At 36.5% G+C, this 20,073-nt stretch overlaps 1 protein-coding gene across 2 annotated transcripts in view; it reads left to right on the forward strand.

Moving 5' to 3' along the window:
* The first annotated feature begins 3,441 nt into the window (after positions 1 to 3,441).
* dpp6b (dipeptidyl-peptidase 6b) overlaps positions 3,442 to 20,073 on the forward strand; it is a 147,239-nt gene continuing 130,607 nt past the window's right edge. Inside the window, exons 1-3 of one of the 2 annotated variants that reach the window (XM_058751837.1) lie at positions 3,442 to 3,554; positions 3,668 to 3,753; positions 3,834 to 3,905. In XM_058751837.1, the coding sequence (XP_058607820.1) occupies positions 3,849 to 3,905 (57 nt within the window). In that variant the 5' untranslated portion in view covers positions 3,442 to 3,554; positions 3,668 to 3,753; positions 3,834 to 3,848. Of the gene's footprint in view, positions 3,555 to 3,667; positions 3,754 to 3,833; positions 3,906 to 3,936; positions 4,415 to 20,073 lie in introns of those variants that run through there. The other variant, XM_058751853.1, reaches the window with a different exon arrangement.

Below are 20,073 nucleotides of genomic sequence, written 5' to 3' on the forward strand. Positions count from 1 at the left end.
GATTATTCTTTCCAATAAATTCAAAAGTAAAACAAAAATTGCGTTAAAACTAGTCTTCATGAGTTTTAGAATCCAAGTCCTCTGAAGCCATGTGATAACAGCTTTCAGATCTTGTACAATAAAGTCTTCCATGTTTATGATACATGCAAGATATTCAGTAACATGTGCTGCATGTTCTATTAGTCCTCACCGTATAAGGAAGAGAAACAAATTGCCCACAGTGTTCGCTCTTTCTCGCCTTTACTGTCGACACATCAGATTTGAAAGCTTCAAAAGATCTTGGAGTAAGATTGTGCTACTTCTATTGTATTTCGATACAAAGGCGCCCAAAGCTCCTCTTGGTATTCTACAGAAGAATTTTGTATGTGTACACATACGCCTTTCTCACAGTCAAATTAATTTTTGCGATGTGTAGATTTGAAAACTGTGTTGTTTGATTGGTTTGTCTCAGAGGGAGTAAAAGTTGTATGATCAGCTTGTATCATCTTTGACAATGTTAACTTATACAAATTACTACAAGTCTGGCATGTGACTTCTTTTTCTTTTTCTCCCCCAGTATCTGTGCCACTTAAAACATGTTATACCAGAACAAGGCTTATATTTATGCATGGCTTTGAAAGAAAATGACAGTGCAGTCCAGAAATTGCAAAAGATATTTACATATTAATGTAGAAAACGAGACAGAACGTTTGTGGTTTGCCTGACATCAACATACAGTGACTCAGACCCTTATCTGAACTTCAGTTAATACAAAATAAACTCAATAAACTTAAGAAATGATACCATTAAAGAACCTTTTTGGGTTTCCCAAAGAATCTTAAAGTGAAGAGTTCTAAAAATAACTTTTTTTTTTCTTATTGTGAAATTTTTGATATTCTTTTTCTACTATAAAGAAACTTTTGCGCAATGAAAGTTCCATAGATATTTAAGGTACAGTAAACAGCCATGAAATCAGAGATCTATCCTTCAAAATCCAATCATATTGTGATCACAGATTGAGATGCATGTTACTATCAAGTGTAAACAACAAACTGTCCCACCGTAACTGATATGACTGCATTGACACAGATGAGAACAAAACTTAAACTGATGCCACACTATTGTTTTCTGCAGAGCTGCTATTTTCCCGTTTATCTCTGTGAAGCTTCTTTAATACAATCTTTTTTGTATAAAGTGCTATTGAAATAAAGGTGACTTGACTCTGCCTGACCATTTGTAAATGGATGCCAGATGATTCAACCTAGAGCCTATCGCCGTTCATCTTCTTCAAGCCATCTCATCTACACTTTTACCCGCAGTCATGCACATCATAAACACATCTCTTTCGGCTGGCATCTTTCCCATCACATTTAAGCATGCTCGCTTAACCCCATTGCTCAAAACAGCACCTACACCTGCGGTAGCAGATAACTTCATTTCAGTCAACTTTCTTTTCACAGAATCTGCTGGATACCAACCAATCAGGCTTTAAAAGTGGCCGCTCCGAGACTCTACTCTGCTCTCTGTTACTACAAGGGATAAGAACTAGCACACATCATTCATCCATGTCCTGCTTGATCTGTCTGCTGCTTTTGACATTCACCTACAGAACTGGGCATCGCTGGTAGTTTTCTCCATTTTGAATCCCATCTCAGGGGTAGATCCTTCAAGATTTCATTGAGTAGGGATGTGCACAACTTCATATTTCAAAATCGACTAATGGGTGGGTTGCCTGTCAGCTAGATGGAGCATAGCTGAATGGAAAATAATGTCTCAATGCAATTTTAAGGCACGTTTTTAAAAGTTGGAATAGTTTTCATTTGAAATGCCTTAAAAAGAATGCCAAATGTGTTGTGAGTGGATGTAATTGTGGTGCTTTAAAGGAAACAACGATAAAACTTATCTGAGATGAATTTACCATTTAGTGACCAGATGAACTTCAGATCAAGACCCTGCATATCTTATTATGCTGCAGAGTTTGTGGACTATAGCTGAGTTTCCATTTAGCACTATCAAACCTTTACAAATGATCAAAACAACAACAGAGTAACTTCAGAACCGGATGCATCAGCATTTTGATTCAGCATGCTTGTTTGATGATGTGTAATGCTTGGCTAGCTCAGTATGATAGACTTTTTTTTCACCTGTGAAGGGAAAACAATGTATGCAGAAAACAATTTATTGCAATGGACTGTGGAAACTGTAAGTTTTGGCTGCATTTCCCAAGCACCTCAAAGAACATTCTAAGTTCACTTGGAATGCAGCCTAATAAACATATTAAACATAACCACATGAGCTATAATTAGTCTTCTGAAATTATGACCACAGTGGAATGAGTTCTCTACCATCACTTTTCTTTGAAATAAACAAAACAAAAAGAGTTTGCCCTACATACAGTGTACGCTCAACTGGTCCCACTGCAGAATCCCCTCCCCAACACCCTCAAGTGTCTCTCTAATTTACTTTTTGCCTCACATAATGAACAAATTCAATGGAAAATTGCGTTTTGTCCTTCTAATTAAACTGATGTAACATTACTAATGGGAGAGCAGAGGTTGTTGTGGCACTTCACTACATTCTGAGTGATTTTGAGTGTCTTATTCCTATTGAATATTTGCCTCCCAAATTGAAGGAAGAATGTGGAAGACTGATGACATTTTTCTAAATGCTTGGATTTTCTAGTCATGAAAGCAAAAAAATCTGCCCACTGTCAACAAATCACCTGCAAACATTTCTGTAAAATATGTTGTCCTCAAGCTTATTGATTTTTGCATGTTTGCGTTAAGACAAAAAGGTTTGGACACACATCTTTTATAGCTATTTCAGCTTTTTAAAATATTTCACATTTTAAAATAATATTGAAGTCATTAAAACAGTTAAATAACACAAATAAAGCTGTAGATGTTTATGTAGGCTAGTTATTTCATATATTAAATGAATACATTTTTATTCTGTATGTTTATTTTAACCTATATGTTAACTAATTATATAAACTCATTAGTAATTTCAAGCATTTAAAGCATAATCTTTTGGAGATCCCACTTTATTTTAATGTCCAGTTCTCACTATTGTCTAATTATTATGACTTTTACCTCAATAAACTCCTAACTACTGCTTATTAATAGTTAAGATAGTTGTTAAGTTTAGGTAGGCCTATTAGGTAGGCTATAAACATTAAGTATATAGCTATAATATGGTCTTGCAGAATAAGGCATTAATATGTGCTTTATAAGTACTGATAAACAGCCAATATGCTAGTAATATGCATGCTAATAAGCAGCTTTGTGAGAATTGATCCCTATGCTGAAGTGTTACCCTTTTGGGTCAAAATGCTTTTAAGATATAAATTCATTCAAATGCGCACTGCTTAAACTTTTTATATAAAAGATGCATCTTCAAGATGCATCTTCAGCCCATCTTCAAGCGGGTAAAAGCTGAGAGAGCGTTCCAGAGCCTTGAAAGAGCGCTTTCCGTGCTTCTGCGGTGGGCGGTGCAGCGGCTGCTGAGTGCTGTTGCTATTCCAGCGTTTCATCAGGAAATCATCCTCTCAGCGCGCGCTGTCACAACTCCCGCAGGTACGTCACACTCACCGCGCGTGCAGTTGTGAGAGAGGGTCATTCCCGCCGGCGGGAAACTGTCTTAACACCTGCATCGGACGTTGACAGCTGACTGAACATTTTTACCTCAGAAAACAACGCGGGAACACACCTACTCACTTCACGAATACGACCTGATAAACATTTCATTGAACTTCCTCGCAGAACGAGACTTCTGGTATGGAAATGGATGTTTTTTTTATCCCAGGCTTTTAAGAATATGATTTCATGGATTAACTTCCACTTTTTCTGTCTCAGACACACTGTTAAGGGATGAACTCGTCTGCTGGAGCAGGGAATTACCGGAGGGGTTCAACCCAAGGTGATAAGGTAAACTGCTGATTTCTTCCAATATTGATGCAAGACAAATTAATAGATTAATAAATAAGACCAATTTCTTCTGTATCGTTCCCACACTCTCTGTGTGCCTTTTATATGAAAACGGTGTATGTAATTCTCATTGAGCACTTTTAGGCAGCTTCAGTATCCATGGAAATCACCCACTTTGTATTGAATATGCCCTAGCTGGACATAAAAATGGTAATGAGAACAAAAAAAATCCAGCCTATGTGAGATTGAGGTACATGGATTTTCATAACAAGGTCAGGTGTTGTTCTGTTTCCCTCAGGTTTTGTTGTTTTGTTCTGTTTTACTGCACCTAATTTAACACTGAGTTTCAGGGGACAGGAAAATTGTGTGAACTTGACAGGATTTATGAAGTGAAAGTCAAAACCACCTCAAGACTGCCAAAAGCCAAGCAGTCTGTCCCACTCCAAAGCTCCCTATGGAGGATAACTGTTCTTTGATGTTGAGGTTGGAAGCAACATGAAATGATGGAGGTGAATATTACATAACTTATATGGGAGTTTAAGACGTTACATAAAATGAGTGGACGACTTTGAACGTCAAATGGACATTTGGCACCACTTCCTTCAATATATTTATATACAGCGATGGCTGATGACACATAAAGATGCCTTCATATTGAAGATACAGTTGTCAAGGTGAAGTACTGTACAACTGTACTGTACTTACAATTGTATGCATAGCAGTGGTGCTGTGTAATTATCTTCAAGGTGGCAGTCATAAACATCAAGTCAACTATAGTATCTGTTCGCAGTATATTGTCAAAAAGAGTTTAAGAAAGGATGTGAAATACATTGCCAAGACTGAAGTGAAGTAGTTATTGAGTGAGGGATTATAGTAACTATAATACACGTATGTGTTAGGGCTGTGTGGTATTGACAATAAATGATATCTTGATATTTAATAGTTTTTTTTCCGATAATGATAATTAAATAATATTTTGCTTAGTGGCCTGTCATCATGGATAAATAAATATATGACACTGAAACCTCCAGTAGGTGGCAGCAAGTCCCTGTCTTAATAAGTGCTTCATTGAATCATTTGAATCATTCAACGATTTGTTCTAAACTGCTGATTCATTTAGAAACGAAGCAAGTGTCTGTCTTTATGAATGGATTATTGAATCATTGACTCAAATGATTCGTACTAAAACACACTGTGTTGCTCTGAGATGCACAAATGTTTTGCTGCAGCTTTGTTTGGAACTATTTTCATTGTTGAAAAAAAAACAACAGACAATATTGTGTCTCAAATGTAACTCACTTAATATAACATTGTTTAACTGTTGTATAAAATTAATATCACAATGGCGATTGTGCCAATATTTAGGAAAAAGGCACAGTTTCGTGTATGATATTACTTAACTGTATAAATTTAAAATACCCATATAGTGATATTTTTTTGCTTTCATAACTGCATTTTAATAGGCTTCATCATGCATAAAAAGGCTTTTGGACTTTCAAGATGTATTTTTGTTTATTTTTTGCAAAGTGAGTGACATAATCAATAATGTATATCGTTAAAACAACAATTATGACACTCAAAAAATGGTCAATTCTAATAGATTCGAATACAATTAAACTTGTTTTATGTACAGCAGAAAAGGTACCACTATTGACCTGACCAGGACTGTTTTATGGAGTTATGCTTGTGTATTTTCTTGGTGACTCGATCCTACAGATGACTTGAGTAACTTGGACCTGTGCTTTTCTGCAACATTATCCATTCTGATATCTGACTAATATGTCATAGATGAGACAGGCTCACTGCATTATGACATCCAAGCTTAAAACTTCCATATAGGATGCTGTCACTCAAACAAATCTGTAGATTCACTGGACAAGGTTGCTTTGTTCTCTTCATCCTTTTCGTTTTCTTCCTCCCAGTCATTTTTTTAGCTTACCTTTGGTTGTCCTTATCCAGTCTAAAAGATATTCAAAGCAGATGTATTGCTCATTTTGAATCAAGCATTAGGTTGCTTATACCCCCCAGTTATTCCTACTCTAATTATCCTCACCATCAGAGTTTGAGTTATTGTCTTAATATTTCTGTGCAGAGTTTGTTTTATTTTATTGTGCTGCTGTTTTTTGCAAACACCTCAGGGGCTTTGTATTACAGAGTTTTAAGGTCTTGTGACATCACAGCAGCGAATTGCCAACATCCTGACCCACATAAACTGATATTTAGTTCATTGCTCGTGAAGATGCAACTGACTGGAGAAAACATCAGCCGGAAGTCACTGAAGCATTTTTTTCTTCTTTTTTTATTAACAATTCAGTATACTCATTTGAATTGTTTACACCCACTGGATAGGAACAAGAAAGGCAAAGCGGAGGCACTGGGGGTGTTATACTCTACTGTGAGGCAGATGGCTTCAAGTTTTGAAGAATCGAAATTGTCAACAGCACACTGGAATATATTTTCGATTTTTAATGCGTTTTAATGAGAGTATAAAAAGAGGAGGACGTTTGCTGAGAATCATTGAGTGGTTTGCTAGAGATTACAGCTGTTTTTAATGGAAAGGATAATCATGTCTTTCATGTCATGGTCTGGTGCATGGCCATTCTTGCCATGTTAAAGCGTACTGGGGTCCAGATTCTGTGGAAGCAGCAAAATAAACAAAGTGCGCCCTCTGCTGGCAGGATGTGTACTTGTTAGTGGCATCAGAGCACCATCCAATAGTGCCTGTTATAGTGATCTGGTTAAACAGGTTTTGTTTACTGTGGTGTCAGGATCAGTATGGATTGAAGTTACGCAGCTTGAAAGTTAGAAAAATTATTGAGCCGTTCAGTGGTTTCTGGTTAACATTTCTTCTGTCAATAGACAACCATTTTTTCCTATAATACCCAATAAAGTAATATTAAACACTCTCCTCTACTCCACATGTATTTTGTCTCTTACTAGATACTACATTGGATATTAGGGTTGTAACAATTCACTCCACGTTTCACGATATTGGTTTCATGATGCAAATTTCTTAATTTCTTTTAAGATTTAAGATTATAAATGAAAAAGTGTCCCTTTATTATTTCTCAGACAAAATGCTGCACATTTCTTTGTGTAATTGAAATATCTTGAAATATTGAAATATGTCAAATCATACAACTAATTAAAACAAATTCCAAATCAAATAAATAAATGAATCATACAAATAAAATAAATTTGTTCATATATACAAACTAAGGCTTTGTCTGTGCTTTTTTCTTGCTTGTTTTTTACGTAAAAAAAAAAAATTAAACTATTTATTTTTTTGAGCAAGGGACATGGAGGAGCTGTAAAGTTTGCAGCTTCAGCACCCCTGCTGTTTAAAAGGTGTATTGTGATTCATTTAACATCTCAACTGACTTGAATTGTCATGTTTTCATTGATTTCCAGCCAGCTCAGAGTGCATCGTTACATTCCTATTGGATGTGATATGGGGGGAAATGTTTATCTAAGAAAATGTCCTGTGTGTGCTGTTGTTTGCACGATTCTATTTTAACATTTGTCTTGAAAAAATCGGAGGGCTTAATAATGGCATTATCCGTGCGTCTAAAATTTCTGTTATCTGCTTTGGAAGACAGTAAGAGGTGCTCTCTTTTTGCAGCTTTGTTACATTTACATTTATGCATTTAGCAGACGCTTTTATCCAAACCGACTTACATTGCATTCAAGTTACAGTTTTTACATTTTATCAGCTCTTGCTTTCCCTGGGAACCGAACCCATGATCTTGGCATTGCTAGCGCCATGCTCTACTATTTGAGCTACAGGAAAGCTATATTTATATATAGCTATATATATATTGTTGTGTAATGCAATAATGTGATTTATTTTTTATTTTTAAATAAAAGGCTATTGATAAATAGCAAGTGAAGAAAAGGTTGTGGAGTGACTGGGCAGTTGAATGTGTTTTAAGTGTAGTTGGCTCTACAATCAGCTGGAAAGGCCCGTTTCTGAATGTTACAATCAAAGCATGTTCATACATTTCACAGAATGATTCTAGACAGCTGACAGTTGTTTTGACAGGTTCAAGTTGTTTTGTTTTTAGGTAGTTTTAAAGCATATTTACCATGTGGCAGTGGGTGGTCTATGACTATGTTTGTTGATTTTCCACATGTTGATCTACTGCATTATGTTTGATGCAGTAGATCAACATGTGGAAAATCAACAAACATAGACATGACAAAAAGTTGGAAAGTTTGTTGTAGAGTAAAATCAATGCCATATTTTATGGCAGTTGTCAAAATCCTGGTTTGTGAGACTGAGGACAGAGCAGAACCAGAGGTTAGAAATTATTTATTGTTGAAAAAATGACCAAGCGTGAAAATGTAAGTGGTAAAAACTATGTAATAAAAACATTCAGGGCTTTACTAAAATGTTTTGAGGTTTAAGTCCTGGAGGCACTGCCCATGAGTCTCAAATCTTTCCCACAAGAATTGCTTTTTGCAAACAGCCATTTCAGGGTCATTGTAAAACGTGCAAACCCTTCATACATCTGTGCATTTGCAGCCCATGCTTCTGGGAAACAGCAATACACATGGACAGCAATAATTATTTTATGACATTGTTGATTTTAAATTCAGAAATGTACCATATGTAGAATTGTTGTTTATTGTTACATTGTTTAATTGTTATACCAAGAACTTACAAACTATACAGCTTGAAATTGAATGTAAATGACACTCTTGTAGGTTTACTTCTTACCTGGTCTCTGTTTTTGGCTGTTTATCTTATGTATTTTAAACACTCATGTATTAGGCGCATTTAGGTTAGTTTATCATGCCTTAATTGAGTTTTTAAAGACACATTGCACCTGGTCTTTCATAGTCCCCTTTTTTATCCCTTATTTGCGAGCATCTCTCCTCAATGACCCTGCTCCTATCAGCAGAAGCCTGTCTGCTGGAGCACTGAATGGAGGAGCTGTAAAGTATTACTGGATGCATCTAAATCACTGCACTGCTTGGAATATATCACCACGGTATAGAGAAAACCCATCATGCTCTCCTGCAGGAGCGGATATACTGTATGTTATAACTCACTCAGAGTGCCACGGCAGGACGACAGATTTGTGATAGAGAGAGTTTGGATGAGCTTCCTTTGCTGAAAAAATTGCTTCCTACTCCCTCGTCTGAAAGGAAAAATACTTTGTACATAGACAGGAAATCTCATCGTGAATTTTGAATATACAAAATGCACCTGAGATTAGGAACATTTCAAACCTTTGAAGAATGTGTATTATACAAACATACATTTCAGGCAGAGCACAACAGTTACTCTTTTCAAAATCTATTTGTCTTGCTCTGTATGCATTTGTTTGATGGGTGTTACAGTTTTTTTGGTTGGTTTTTAAAACTGTTGGGTTTCTTTGAAAGTTTTTCAAACTTTAGTTGGCTGCTGCACACTGGAGTTCAGGAGGATGCTTCATCTGTCTCTTTCAAAAAGAAAATGGTTGGGGTGTTCAATCAGGTGTAAATCACAGATCTAAACCATGCACTACTAACTACATATACTTTCCATAATACCTTAAAATACCAGTACTGTTTTATCTTGATCGGTTTTGCATATCTATACCCTATTCATTAACTTAACGAATACAGTGCTTCATTATAAAGAGAAAATGAAAAGAAAAGCAAATAAATTAAAAATATATCATTAATGCCAGTAAAAATCTTAAATCCAAGAGTAATTGTTTTTACCCACTCTGACAAAAAAAAAGGTCCATAGTCAGATGGTTATAGTCCTGTTATGGAGCACATTACATTTACATTCAGACATCAGAAATAAAACATGGAAAATAGAATGTGTATTTTACTATTTATATATTGTGCTGCATACCACCCGAGGGCACAATGCGTGCCACTGGTATAATACGTTTCTTATAGCTGCTTGTCTCCAAATAAATTGTTTTTGGAGAGCAGCTAGTATTCTTTGCATATTTTGCCATGCATCAGCAGCAGAGAAATGCAAGCACCGTTCTGTTTGTTTGCTGCAACTAACTATTTATTTATTTGATTCTCTGAATAACTGGATAAACAAGTCCAATTTTATTGTCTGTATTTTATTAACCATGCAATTCTAAATCCTGCCCAATGTTTTTTTTCCCAAACAATATGCAAATTGAAGGCTATTAAAACTCTACAACTTTTTAGTTTTATTACAATGTGGTTTTCACCACTGTGAAATGACATCACTGTTAGAAATGATCAGTGCACCGTGGACAACCCCCACTAACTGGTAATTGATTATTTTTATTATTGATTATTAACTTTTTTTCTGTGGATTAGTTGTCGCAGCCAGGGACGTCATGCACTCATGATTTTTGAGGGGGCACGTGGGGGGTTGGTCATGCATGTCATGTGACACACAGCGGCCACGATAGTACCATATAACAGATATAGGCTTGTTTTATTTATTTATTTTTCCTTTTTATTCGAAATATTTTCAAATGTGTTAACTATATTAGGAAATATCTCGATTTTCAAATATGTGTAAGTAAATGCGTTTTGCACCTTTATAGTTATTTGATCAATAAAACCCCGACTTTTTACTTAAGTACCAGATATGGGTGTCATACCATAACATGTTTTTAATACGACTGACTTTGTATTTAATGTGTATTCAATAGCAATATTGTAAGTTACTAATAACACTTTCATTTTACAGAGATTAAAGAACATTTACATTATCAAATAAGATTTTCATTCAGTCTAGTCAGAGTTCAAGCACTCTCAAAAACTCCCATTAAAATCACTGAAGCTGTTTACACTGTGAAATGAATATCTTACTTAAATTCATAAGCGATCAAGTGAACAAAACATTGCGTTTCAGTGATGACTCATCTGAACATCTCTGTCATTGCATTCATAAGCTCAACAGAATCGTGTGTGATTGGTTATGCAGCGATTTACAAATGCGTCTGTCTCTGGCTCAGCGCCAGCCAAAGTGTGAGCATGGATTTGAATTTAGCAGTTGATGCTGTGCCGCACTGAAGGATCTAATCACACCGGTGTGATTGTATCAAATATAAAAAAATATTACTCAGCTATTTTTTGTCTTTTGGAAGCTGCATTCAAAATCCACTTGGCTCAGAAATCTGAGGGGGCACGTGCCAACTAACTTTGAATGGGCATGACGCCTCTGGTTGCAGCCCTATTGTAAAATTTGAAATCCAATTGAGACAATAGTCACTATTATTTGTATCGCGCTTTTAACAATGCAAATTATGTCAAAGCAGCTTTACATCAGTTTGATATAAAGCTGGGTGGCTTTATATCAGCTTTACAGTATTTAGACGGGGAAATAGTGTGTCGAAATAGTGTCATTCTCCTCTGGCCAGACAAAATCAGCAGTTTAAATCTAGGCTAAAGCAGAGTCAGATTGTGTAAAGGACTCGTCTAGTTCCTGTGGTCTTGTCCCGATGGCCGTCTAGGAGACCGGGTCTTCACTGGGGATCAGTCTCTGGGGCTCATCTAGTTGTCCTTGTCTCTGCTGACGTTCAGGGCTGTAGAGGTCATCTCTAGATGCTGATCCACCATCTGATCTGCATACGGACTGGATCTGGTGGCTACAATAGTGACAGTAAAACTAACGTTGTTTGGCTGATGAATGGTAAACATCTGCAGCTAGTACTAACGGGAAGTAGGGTGAAACCAAATGTTAAAACAGCTTTAACGGGGCGATGATTAACTTGTGATGAATTCTATTCAGGTTTTAGCTTTTTATATTTCCTCCTAGCGCATAATGTACAGTGTTAAAGACCGAAACATAATGAGATCTCCTCTCTTTATACTACAGTTGTCAGCTGATAAAGAGCTTGACTTAATTTTGACAGATCAGTCCATTTAATTCCTTCAACTTTTTAACAGTGTTACAAAAGGGAAACCTAATGGAATCAGGACTTTCTTTGAAATCTATCACAGAGGCGGCCTAAATGGATGATAACCTCAGAAACCTTTCTTCAATCAAAGCCCAAAGTGTCATGTCTGCTGCTCTCTCCTCTCCACTCAGTGGACTCTATTAACCGGGCTGAAGTCTCTCCTGTGCAGGATTCTGTTATTTTTATGTGCCATCTGTCTCCCTGAGCTGATGCGGCTCATTTATGATGCCAGTATTCATCCATGGCCTGTCACTGCTCTCCACAATTTACACCAGAAGGAAAGGTTAGCCACCATCATTTACTTTTATTCACCAATACTCTAGATACTGCTGAGTCTTTTAGATTTTTATTTCTCTGTTCAGGTGCAGATGTATAGTCCTCTGGACTAGTTCTGATAGAGTGTTGTTTCTCTATCAGTTTATGTGCTATTTTTACAGCCGTTTGAACTTTTAGCCCATATTTAATTAAACTATGCACAAAATTTATTAGTGCTGTGATTGCATTGTGCTAAGATTTTATACATTAGACCTACTGATTGTGTGATGTCGCATTTGACCGTAACTAGTTCCCTCCTTAGATATAAAACTTTGATTGCACTTATATGTGCACATACATGTAATTACTGTGTACTTACCTAAGAAAACGCTGAGTAATATAAGGGTTCAGGGTTGGTACCTAGTTATTACCCAGTTATTGTTTGTACTATAATAATTACATACATTAAGTGGGGATTATAAAATAAAGCTGCAATCTTAATTTTGACTTGTTAGATGTAATGAAATCACTTTTAATCCTGAACCTACCTAAACTTGGTCTTGTTCTTTCGACTTGAATTGTTAACATTAATGCTGTTCAAATAAATATTGAAACTTTTTCCTTTAGATGTATGAGTTTACACTCTTAAAAATAAAAAATCCAAAAAAGGGTTTATACAAAGAACCTTTCAATGATCTAAAGAACCTTTTCCACTATAAAGGTCCTTTTGTGAAATGAAAAAGTTCCAGGCATCTAAAAGGTTCTTCATGGGACCACAGATTCCAATAAAGAACCAATCATCACTCTTTGTTTAACTTGCATTCTCATGCTCCTCCAGTTTCTAGCACTTCAGTAATTTTACCCAACACTTGTTATTAAAATTCAGTGGCATATTGAGTGAAAAGCCCAATTTTAATAAAATGGTTCGTACAAGGTGCTTAAAGTGCTTGAAGTACTTGAAATTGCCTTTTTGAAATTTAAGTCCTGGAAAACCTGTGCCATATTTTTGAGAAGGTACTTGAAAAGTACATGAATTTTTAAAAGGCAGTAGCCTATATATGAAATGAGTGTTATTTTATAATTGTTTTTCAACTTTTCATGCAAAATTAACAATGAATGCTGATATAAATACAGAGCCATTTCGAGAGCGCGCACAAGACATGTGATATTAAATGTGACATGATACTCCTTGAGGTGAAAAGCGGTCTCGCGATGTCAATATAAAGTTGAGTTTGTGGTAAAACCTTTGATAGTGCTTGCATTGTATTGTTCGGTCTTTTGTGGACGTGCTGTTTGTTTGGGAATGCATATGAATTCTTTGCGCTTTGTGTTGCACTGTTATCATTTACAAGCGTGGAGCGCGTCTCCATCTCAGCCTCTCGGTCCACAAACTCGAAATGAATTTGTGTTGCAACGTTCATCTTGGAAGTGCACAGTGCACGTTATCTCACTAGATTTGGAACAAAAATCATTTATAATTCTATGCCTACACAGATTACATCAACATATTTCTAAATATGAGATTTCAAAATAAACGTTCAAACGTTGCATGTGGCCAAACATTAAAATTAAATGGATTTAAACGTCCTTGAATCAAGCTGTAAAGTGAAGCATTGCCAGGCCGTTGGCGCCCTCTGCAGGCATTTGCTATAATACATAATGTACTTGGTTCATATTTTGTGTAAGCATATTACATTACGTAGGCCTATTTTAACAGTATTTTTCAATAAAACCATGTAATTACTTGGTTTTGATACTTTATTTGAACCAATTATTATTGCCTCATTGTTAGTTTAATTATAAATAGTCATACTAAAGCCTGTTTTTACTTTAGTCTACTTGTATTACTAAAAAAGATCAGATTACTCGATTGTCAAAATAATCAGTAGATTAGTTGATTAACAAAATAATCATTAGTAACGGCCCTAGATTAGTTAAAATATTTCAAATATTTTGTCTTTTAAAAATAGTATTAAAATATTGTCTCGTTCTAGTGAACCAGGTAACTGTACTTTGTCTCATCTCACAGCCCTAGTGATATAGCTCATAATTTTCCAACTGTATGACAGCTTTCATTCTTCAGGTCAATCATATATTCATGAAAAAAAAATCAGTTTGAATAAGGAAAGCGATAACTTTGCCGTAATATCTGTTCAAATGTTAAAGTCACCACAGTCATTGTGTTACAGGGCTGACGAGACGTGAGACGTGCGGATCCATCTGCAGACTTTTATTGACAAGAGACGTGGTCACAACAGGCAGGGTCAAACAGTGGCAAACAGGTATAACATGGGCGAGACAAAGAGTAAACAGAGACAAGCGTGGGTCGACGATCGGTTAACAGTATCCAAAGGGGCGAGACAGGAGAGGTAATCCAAAAACGCGAGCGATAGTCCAGGCAAGGGAAAACACAATCCGACAAAGGCGAGGCTAGGCAAGGCAAGACTAGGGAAACTAACGGGCTCTGTAGGCGTGCGATTAGTGCAATGAGTGGTTGGTGACAGCTGTGATGGGAGTTGGAGTCCATTGTGATGTGTGGTGTGAAAGTCAATGTGGTGAGCGAGTGACCTCTGGTGGTGAATGAACAGAAGTGCAGACCAGATTCGTGACACATTGCATGCTTTTGTGCTGCACATTATTTTTACCATTTTGTTTTATTAGTTTATTAGAATTTGAAAAATAACGATATTGTTTAATAAGTGAGATTTTAGTCCTTGAAAACCAAAAAAGTAGTGCTTGAAAAGTCCTTGAATTTAATTTAGCAGTTTCTGTACGAACCCTGTAATAATGACGTTAAAATATTCTTAATCTAAACAATAAGCCTTATCCTTAAGTGAAGGATTACCTCTGAGCTTAAACAAAAGTGTCTGTGTTTTGCGTTTGATAAATGGATGATTCAGTTGTGCCTCAGGTTGATTGTGCTAGTGACAAAGTCTCAAATTTGACAGTCTATATAAATGAGCTTTTATTGGCCTTCCTTGTGCTGAATTTTAACTTGTATGCCTGCCTTTGAGGTGGCAAAGCCTTCTCCTCAGTCATTTCAATAGCAAGACTCACCTTGTATGGTAATATGACACATTTTAGAAAAGAATGATAGTTTGAATCAGTTGTTTATGCATACAACATCAAGGCCAGATTTCTAAAAAAAATATGCATTTTTTGTATCCAAGTGCCACTCTAAACAAGAAACAACCACTTCCACATTTGTATGTGGCTGCACGCTTTTGATGTTGCTCCAGTGCAGATTAAAAAAGACAAAAATGACAAAAAGGCAGTTAAAAATGTCCAATAAGCTTAAGACTTTTTGAATCAAAACTAAATGAATGAAGATCTTTTCAGCCAGTCAGTTTGTTCCCATCATTTTGCAGCATGAAACCGAAGGTATGAGAGATCTTCTGAAATACAGAGCTAATTAGTACTAAGTAACTCAAAAAATAAGGAAGCAGAAAATGTAATGACTGTTTCCAAACATTTCAAACAGAATTTATATGGACAAACTAGTTATAAAGTCTAGAGCAGTGGTTCTTTATCCTGCTCTGCACATTTTGAATGTCTCTTACCGCTTCAGGGGTTTGCTCCATTCGACCGTAAGTTCCCTGCGAAGTGGACATCACAGGATATTCCGCCATGATTCCAGTTCGAAAGAAGCGTATATGTTCCAGTCAAAGGGTATTAAAGTGCGTGAGACGTGACTTCTATGCAAATCTCATGATGACGGGCAAATAACCGTTCACACTTATGTAGTAAGTTTTGTCTGTGTGTGGAGATGCTGTAGGCAGTGGTGTAGCGCAAATCTGTGTTTATAAGTGAAGTAAACTTCAGCCGATTTCCCATGTGCAGGGGGTAGAGAGCACTGAACACTATTTAAGGAACATGTTAATCGGAACACAGTTCATTCATGGAGCTCTCTTCTAATGAGCTGGTTATCTAAATCAGGTGTGTTAAACAAGAGAGACATGCAAACTATGCAGAGTGGGGGGTCTCGAGGACCAGGGTTAAGAAGCGCTGCTCTAGAGTTATCTCACAAAAACAAGGCAACAGGCATTGGTCAATTTGCATGACTTCAATTTAACACATCATCAAATATAACATAATAGAAAATCATTTTGCATAAATATTACTTAGATATTTGTTCTTGTGTTTTAGTTAGTTTATTCATTGAAACACATAATGAGGGACCTTGCAATTTAAACAAACATATTTATGGCTTATTCTGCGTGAGCATATTTTAGATGCATTAACCTTGCCCAATGCCTAAACCTAACAACTACCTTACAAACTAATAAAAAGCAGCAAATTAGGATTTTACTGAAGCAAAAGTCACAATTAATAGTGAGAATTGGTCCCCAAACTAAAGTGTGACAGAAAATACAGTATATTTATAGCCAGTAACATTTTTTGATTGGCATTTGGCATTTAATTTTTCTTTCTTGCTTTTTTTTTTTTTTTTGAGAATATACCCAACCTTGAGGGATATAGTCATCTATAGCCATCCACCATAGTTTAACATTGTGCTTTATGAGGTTGTCTGCATCTATTCCAGTCAGGAGCTTCCATATTTTGGTCAGATGGGAAACTCTAATTCTCAGATTACATTTTGAAACCCTTACCTGGGTGGAAACAAGAGTTGTACTACTCTCACCCAAGAGAGAAAAGGCAATATTTTCAGGATGTCTGCTTTACAGGGAGGTGGTCAAGCAGAACTCAATCAAGACAGACTCAGGTAGCCTTCGTAAGCCTGTGGGGAAATATCCTGGTAGACAGTGGCTTGTTGCCTCTGTGAATCTGTATGGAGCATCTTCAGTCATTCACGGTTAGTGTCCCTCCATGTCCGTGGCCAGACCTTCAAACATTTAGTAACACATGAATGTGTTTGGATGCTAAGAATGATCCATTAACTTCATCCATGTCTTGCATCTTTTATGACTTGCTATTACAAGCTATTTCAGAATATAGTTACATACAAACTTACTTATAAACTTGTGCTCTTTAGACTTGTCTAATGATCGTGTTATTACAAGATTGAATAAATCACTTGTGTTTATATTTCTGCATCCTCAACCGGGTGCCAAACAACTCTGGCTGCAGCGTGGCATCTAATAACTCCCATAATTTGTGTCCATACTTGGCTCTGCCTGGGAATTTACAATCACTGAATAAATAAGAATCACATTTAGCTCTTTAATCTTAAATGCAGACCAAACTATTGATCATCATTCAAGTTTTCTGCAGTTTTGAATGAGGTCATTGGTCATTATGGAGTCATTAACGGAGAGGTCAAATCAATAGCACCTTACCTAAATGCATACGATTTTGTGTACGGGGTTGACTCTAGCAGCCTGCAGTTGCTGATAACTTTCACTCCAAAGCTCTACACCACATCTATGGAGGATGCTGTGCAATTCTACCTCATTTCATACATCACTCCTTATGAGACAGCCAAGTGGGACCAAGCCTGTTAACCGTGCCCAGGGAGCAAAATGAAAACTAACAACCACCACCATGACATCGAAACTGCTGCTTTTATACCCTTCTATTTAATTTTGCTCATGGACCAACTCCCTAGAGACAAGATGTGCATTATATCAATCTTTGTTTGTAACGTAAAGAGTAATGTTATTCTGTGAGTTTATGATATTGTTGAAAATGTTTTGTGCACCAGGCAAACAACTGAAGGAGACAGTCTCAAAAATGTTAGACATATAAAGAGCAGGCAAAACTGTGATCGATAAATCAACTGATATTTGTCCATACCGAGGGTAAGTTTACACGACAATGATGTAATAACTGAATAAATAAAATGAACTTTTTCCTGTGTATTTTTTTTAGAGAAAGATGACAACAAAACAATCCTTGTTTACATTAATGTGTGAAAATGACTAAAAACGTTGTATTATGCATGCCAAGCCAGTAGTTGGCAATAGGGCCTTTCGCACCGCGGGAACCTTTTCATAGTACCCAAACTAATTGTGGAACTACCCACTTTTTGGTGTGTTCTAGGAACTAGGAACGGTTTTAGTTCCAGGAACTCCGTTTGGAGGAACTAAATGAGCTCCTACTCCAGAGCAGGGTCTAAAACAGTTCTATAGGAACGTAAGTGTACGCTGATTAGCCAAACGCACGCGAAACACCGGATACCCGGCATTTTTAAAAAGCCGTGTAAACATATTTACTCCGCGAACATGGAAAACAGCGATAACGGTATTTACCTGTTGTCTGCAGTGTTGTGTTCTCAGCTTCGATGATATGTAACACTGCAAGTTGTCATAAAGAATTTAGTCTCTTAGCCCAACTTTTTGCTCTTGCAATCGTGTAAATTGTGCATTGACATTCCATCCTCTCCTGATTTTCTTATGACAGTCTGAACAGCACAAATCCGATTTTTTCAAATCAGGCCCAGGCCACTTTCATATGTGGTCCTAAATCGGATACATATCCGATGTTTTGCAATGCGACTTCTGTCTGAACGGCCATGTTGCATTACATGCGATTTTTTTTTACGTCATTGAAGTGAAGCAAAAAATCCGATCTGAGCATTAAGACCTGCAGTGTGAACTAAGCCTAAGTTCCTAGAACTACGCGGTGCGAAAGCCCATAAAATCAGTTTGTAAATAAACACTATGCGTCCGTGCACATACCTATAGACTGAACATGTAATACTCATGTGCATGACGTCACTGTTTTCATAAATTCACGATTGTATAGTTTACATGGAAACGATAGCGGTATCATTTTCAAAAAAAAACTAAACGTTTTCACTGTGTGGATGAATGCCCAAAATGCATAAAAAGTTTTAAATTTTTTTTGTTGAAAATGGTAGTGGTAAATGTCCCCTGAGATTGAGACTGGCCAATAACATTGACCATTTAGTAGGGCTGCCCTTTTTTCTGGTCGACTAGTAGTTGTTCATTTTAAGCATTAGTCGACTAATCGCACATTTATTAATAAAGCATTTAAATCTTTATAATGAGCCTTTAATTGTCTACATAGCCTAATAAGCGCTCAAGCACATGCAAAAAGCTTGCCACAGCTCACAGCAGAAGTAATGATTATGAATGTGTCACGGAAAACAGTAAGGATAATTTTAATAATTTGATAAACTAGTACTTTCTTTGTTTTCAGTTTAAGAGATGAAGTCAGCGACACTGACTCATCATCTCCGCAGTAGTGATGCACCTGTATGCATGTTTCATATGGATTCATAATCTGAGAATATTTGTTTTCCATTTGAATTGGTTCATCTGAAAGTAGACATTTCGCTCTCTATAGATGTTTTTCATATCTGTAAGGTGGATATACAGTACATGAAATTTCGGAGTTTCTCGCTCAAGTTCACAGAGAACGAGACGGCAGAAAGCGCGTCCTGTTTGCTTTCATTATTTTACAAAAGTGCAACATTTCGTTGTTATTCTGAGTGCACACAAATAAACGAAGAGTCTTTACAGCTTCGATAGATAAATTACTCTTATCTGTATAATATCTCGATATTAATCGATTCTCATTTTTACAGAATGATATCGATTCTTAAATCCCAAGAATCGATTAGTCTAGTCTGTTTTCAGGTAATGGAAGGAAAGTTGAAGGGCACTTCCCATCCAATATATCGCAATAATAAGCATTGTACTTTGGTACTTTTAATATGAAAAGTCTCAGATTTTAAATTCTGTCCATTGTATTGCAGTATTCAAACAATAAATGCCGTTTTGGTGCTGTTTAATGTGGAGTGACAGATCGCTGTAGCGCGAGGCACACATGAACTGATCATCTCCTCCACATTAATACCAGTTTCAGCACGAAATAAACATGACTAAACATCAACTTTACAATACGTATCTTGTCTCATGTAATCGCTCAATCAGTGTTTCAGCCGCGCAAAGACATCAATATAACAGCTTGTAAACAATGTCACGTAACGTCACATTTACCTCAGAAAAACATATTCGGTGATCATATTCACATTAGTCAGATAAAATAAAAAAGTAAAGAAAAATAAACTGTAGAGAGGGGCATTTTGCTAAATA

The sequence above is a fragment of the Onychostoma macrolepis genome, chromosome 02 (genome assembly GCF_012432095.1).
Source record: "Onychostoma macrolepis isolate SWU-2019 chromosome 02, ASM1243209v1, whole genome shotgun sequence".
Lineage (NCBI taxonomy): Eukaryota > Metazoa > Chordata > Actinopteri > Cypriniformes > Cyprinidae > Onychostoma > Onychostoma macrolepis.